Here is a 5,560-nt window from a genome sequence, read left to right on the forward strand (position 1 = left end):
AATTGTCTTTGGAAAAAAAAGCCCCCCCCCCCAAAAAAATACTACGTCCATGGCCCTTGGGCAAGACACTGGTGGTCGGAGGGGCCGATGGCAAAAATGGCAGCCCAGCCTCTGTCAGACCGCCCTGGCAGTGTGTGTGTGTGTGTGTGTGTGTGTGTGTGTGTGTGTGTGTGTGTGTGTGTGTGTGTGTGTGTGTGTGTGTGTGTGTGTGTGTTGTGTGTGTGTGTGTGTGTGTGTGTGTGTGTGTGTGTGTGTGTGTGTGTGTGTGTGTGTGTGTGTGTGTGTGTGTGTGATGAATGGTGCTTCGGGTGCCTAGAAAAACATTACATAAACCTAATCCATTATTATTATTATTAATAATAATAATATCATTTTATTATATTATTATTTTCATTATTATTTTCATTATCATTATTATTATTATTATTATTTATAGACTATTTGTTGTATCTGCTTTGTAATTTATTTGTGGAGGGATGGAATAAAGATGGTTGTTTTCAAAACACACACACACACACACACACACACACACACACACACACACACACAAACAGTACTTTGTGGTATCCTATCAAATAAGTGGAGTTTTAACCTAAACAGCTGTAATCAACTCAAATTGAAAAGGTTTAGATTTATTAACAAAAACATTTAATATTTCTACTGACTGTGAACTAAATTCGATTCTTTGCAGTCATCTCTTTTCAAGAAGAGGAAGAAGAAACAATTTTTACATAAAATGATAAAAATAACGAAGCACTTCACAAGAAAAATATTGAAATTTAAAAAATATATATAGTGAAAAAAATTATAATAAAAATGGAGAAAAATAGAACAATTTTTATTTAAAAATGTGAAGGAAGACAGAAAAGAACAAGAAAAGGTCATAGGGGAAGAAGGTCACACAAAAGCCAGCCTGAACAGATGAGTTTTCAGTTACTTTTTAAAGATATTCCTCATTAAAAATTATGTTTACCTTTTTTTTAAGTAGTGATGTGAGTTTGTGGCTCCAGAGAGAGCATCTGAAAGCTGATAACTGTCTCCGAATGAGGCCGACTTCACTCTGGAATTCAGGGGACGTGGTTTTAGCAAACAAAGGTGTAGAGAAAAGGACAAAGGGGTCATTTAAAATCATCAGTTCAAAGTTTGTCCAGGCACCTAAAAGATCTATTTTATTTTCCAGATGTAGGATTCTGCTCAGACAGCACATTTAGCAACCTTTTCCAGCAAAAGTGGATTTTTATTAATGATTTAATGACCAAAAACAGCCTAAAAGCAAAGATTCCTGATGTTTACGTGAATCTCGAGACCTCAGCATCGTGACACAGTTACAGACTTCAGAGTGAGGTCGGGACGAGGAGGTGGGAGAAGGGGGACGTGAAGGGGGGAGGTTGGAGGCAGCCGTCATCAGCAGAGATCCTGGTTTGAGCAGATCGTGGTGACAAAGCGCAGCTGCAGCTGCTGCTGGACTCGGGCCGGGACGCTCAGAGCAGCCCAGAAGTTCAGATCAGCCTCCTGAAGGTGAAAAATGTTTGATAACTCTCATTATCCCTTCAACTGCTTCAACTACGATGGGGACGGATACCCATCAGCTAGCACGGATGAGGAGAAAAAGATGTGCAGACCTGCATACAGGTAGGTGAGATCAGCCTTCTGCTCAGACGTTTCTTCAGTCAGGTTTTCAGAAGCTCATTTAATCTGGCAAAGACTAAATCCACATTTCTACCAGCATGGCCCAGTTAGGATCATTTGTTTCCTTTTATTATTGAGTTAAACACGTTCAAAAAATCCTTTTTACGATTTATAACCCTGAAAGTCATTTTAATGTTGAAACAAATACGTGTTTTTGTGTTTGTAAATTAGAGTTCTTAAAACATAATAATCATAAACTTTTACACAAGTCATACATTCTCTGTTTTTACTATCTATAGAAATTAAATTACTGAATATGGGAATCCTGTCTTTAACATCATGTTTTGATTAAATTAAAATTCGACATTAATTTAAATATCATATTGAGCCACAAAATCTAGACTTTTATGTGGAAAGTTTCCTTTTCTCTTGTATTTAAGAGGCTTTTATTAGTTATTAGTTATAAAACTTGGTGGATTTATTATTCTTCAGAGAGTATAAACACTTTACAAATATTTACAACTAAACATGATTAATAAACGTTGTTAAAGAAGCTAAAGACGAGTCTGTAAGACATTATTTCATATCAGGATGAGCTTTGTTCTGAAACGTTCTTTTTGCTGCATTTCCTCCTCTGTGTGTCAGCTACATCGCCCTGATCGCCATGGCGATCCAGCGGAGCCCAGAGCAGCGGGTCACTCTGTCGGGTATCTACGAGTTCATCATGAAGAGGTTCCCCTACTACCGCTCCAACCAGCGGGCCTGGCAGAACTCCATCAGACACAACCTGTCCCTCAACAGCTGCTTCATCAAGGTAAAGGCTCACGCCGCTGCAGGAACACACATCAGCGCAGCTTCAGGTTTTAATTACACGTTTCAGAACAACGTTCTTTTTTTATTTGTTTGCATTCTCCCATCATTGTCTTCTAAGAACTATAAAACTGAAGATATTTGGTTATTCCTCATTAAACATTTGTAATAATAATAATAGTTATTCTTATATTGTTATTATGATTGTTATGATTTTCTGATTGTATTCTCGCAGGTGCCCCGGACAGAGGGAAATGAGAAGGGGAAAGGGAACTACTGGACTTTTGCCACAGGTTGTGAATCCATGCTCGACCTGTTTGAAAACGGCAACTTTCGCCGACGCAGACGTCGGAGGAATATGAAAATTGGCCTCCGTGATTCAGGGGAGACCTCTTTTCATCCAGCGGAGAGCCACAGCAATCAACCAGTGACCTCGACTCCCTGCCCTGAACTTGACTCCGCCCTCTGCCGCTTGACCCCTGAGAGGTCAGGGTCCAGTCCCCAGCAAAACTACCTTGTCCATAACTCGAGCCAGCAGGTGAAACCAGAATCAGAGATCAAGTTTAGCATCGACTACATCCTATCGACCCCTGACCCGCCTCTGTCTGGAACCAGACCGTCTCACGGCCCGGTTCATTTGGTACCGGCTGGGCTGCCGGTTCACCTCCAGGAGCAACAACACCTGAACCTGCATTTCTGGACTCTCTAAAAAAGATGGATAATCATAACTGAACTTCCTCATGAGGGTCTTGGATCAAACCACGGAAGCTGAGGAGATAAAAGAACAACAATGGAATCAGAGCCTGACTGAAGGAGCAAGTACAGCCCCGTTACTGGATCAGAGATGGAAAACATTGGTAAAGAGAGAAAACATCCCATAATTCATCCAAAAGATGAAAAGCGACCCCCCCCCCCCCAAAAAAAAAAAAAACAATAAGAAAAGCTGTATGTTGTTATAAACCTTTGTGAAACGTAGTGCTGACTTATTTAAAGAGCAAGTCACCCCCAAATCAACTATTTTTTTCTGATAAACTATATAAATGTGTGTCTAATCGTGCTGCAGACACGTGTAGTCAATAGTTTAGCACTTTAGTGCATTTTAGTTAAAATTTAAATTTTCTGCCTGAAACTGTCAGTGTTGTGCTGTTGTCAGGTAAAAACTCTTCACTGCATTTGAGTTTAAATCTGCCACCGCTATTGGCTAAGAGGTATGCTATGATGTAAACTGGTACATTATGATGTCACAATGTCGTGAGTGTGTGTATTCGTTAGTGGCTCCACCCTCTCGGTCTGCTAGGCAACAGCATTTGTTGTATTTTTCAAACATGAGGTGGGAGTGAAGTACGCATCTTGTTAGGGGTGACTTGCTCTTTAAACTATACGGGAAATGTATTCACACAGAAACTGTGATGTTCAATTTAACTGAATTTATGTGTCAAAATGCTTTAAAAATCTGACCAAGCACAAGAAACTTTGGGTTCAATTATTGAAATTTCAGAGTAACGTATTTCAAATTGTCACGAGCTTTGGGTAGTGACCGAAAGGACGAGATTGCGGATACAAGCGGCCATCCGGGAGGGGCTCGGAGTAGATTTGCTGCTCCTCCACATTGAGAGAAGCCAGTTGAGGTGGCTCGGGCCTCTGGTCAGGATGCCTCCTGGACGCTTTCCTGGTGAGATTTTCCTGGCACGTCCAACTGGGAGGAGACCCAAAGGAAGACCCAGGACACGCTGGAGAGACTATGGGTGTTTCTCAATGTCAAGGAACCTTTCCTTGATGTCTTGGCCCCGCCCCGGTTGCCTAGGAGATACGTCATCAGCAGCCGCCAAGAGGTATTCCAATCGGTCCAATGTTCATGTTCTACCGAGGCATGTGTTCTCCGTTTGTTATCCGTTTAGCTAGCTGAGCAAGGACACACGGGAGGTGTCTTGTAGCCTAGCTTTGGCCAAAAATTACCCCCAATACACTGCAGTATTTTCAAAAGGACGGCGGATCAGAAGCCGGCAGCCACTTCAGGTACAAATTTCAAGTTTAAAAGTAAGTCAACTAATTTACAATGTTTTTTTAGATCCAAAGAAGTTATCCATGGTTGGTTAGTTGCTTATTAGTTGCAGCTTCGGTGGCTAGCCGGTAGTAACTCGCTTATATTTTTAATTTAACAAACATATACACAATTTAAAAATTAAAAGGCTCATTATATATTTATATTGAAACTATTACATATAAAATATAGCGTTATCTCCTGTGTCACGTGACGTTATGTGACCGCCGTGGAAGCCGCGGTCATGTGATGCAAGTCTGCTCCATTTAACTGTTTTCTTTGACCAAGGGAGGACAGTGTCCTCGTAAGTAAGGCGCCTGGCCTCGCAAGACATCGCCTCGCAAGGCCAGGTACCTTGACATTGAGAAACACCCTGTGTCTCTCAACTGGCCAGGGAACACCTTGGGATTCCCCCGGAGGAGCTGCCCAAGTGGCTGTTGAGAGGAAAGTCTGGGCTTCTTGGCTTAGACTGATGCCCACATGACCCGACTCTGGATAAGTTGCTGAAAATAGATTAATAGAAATTTCAAATTATTTATAATTTTCTACCATAATGTCAATTATAATTTAGTCCATTATTTTAATTGTTTCAAGCATCTTATAGCTTCAAAGGTCAAAATATTTTACCTTAACGTGGTTAATTAGTTGTCAAAATCTGGGAATGCTCATGTGTTTTATAAGCTGAAATGAGTTTCAATTTACTCTACACACACACACACACACACACACACACACACACGCACGCTCGTGCGCACACACACAAAGGAAAAATAGCTAAAATGGTAAAAATTGTGTATTTTCATGGAAAATCTGCAAACATAAAGAAATTAAACCACAGTCAAATTTGAAAATGCGTTAATAACCCCAAAGGAAAATGAAGTTATGCTGCAATTCTTTCTTTCATGCAAAAATAATAACTTCAAATAAATATTCATAAATCATCTTCAAACTGATCAGGTTTCGGGTTTTGTGATTTTAGAAAACATTCGTTCAGCAGCAACATTAACTAAATTACCCAATTTTACAGGAGAAAAAAAAAAGATCAAGATAATAAATTTGTTTCTATTTGGCTGCTTGTGA

At 40.3% G+C, this 5,560-nt stretch overlaps 1 protein-coding gene across 1 annotated transcript; it reads left to right on the forward strand.

Annotated features, from left to right (window-relative positions):
- Window positions 1-1,377: 1,377 nt before the first annotated feature.
- On the forward strand, window positions 1,378-4,186 carry foxl3 (forkhead box L3). Its single transcript, XM_015962648.3, has 3 exons — window positions 1,378-1,632; window positions 2,275-2,443; window positions 2,675-4,186. The coding sequence occupies exons 1-3, from the start codon at window positions 1,526-1,528 to the stop codon at window positions 3,146-3,148; spliced, it is 750 nt and encodes a 249-aa protein (XP_015818134.1). The 5' UTR covers window positions 1,378-1,525; the 3' UTR covers window positions 3,149-4,186.
- Window positions 4,187-5,560: the final 1,374 nt, after the last annotated feature.

Source organism: Nothobranchius furzeri, chromosome 16, assembly GCF_043380555.1.
Source record: "Nothobranchius furzeri strain GRZ-AD chromosome 16, NfurGRZ-RIMD1, whole genome shotgun sequence".
In the NCBI taxonomy this organism is placed as follows: domain Eukaryota; kingdom Metazoa; phylum Chordata; class Actinopteri; order Cyprinodontiformes; family Nothobranchiidae; genus Nothobranchius; species Nothobranchius furzeri.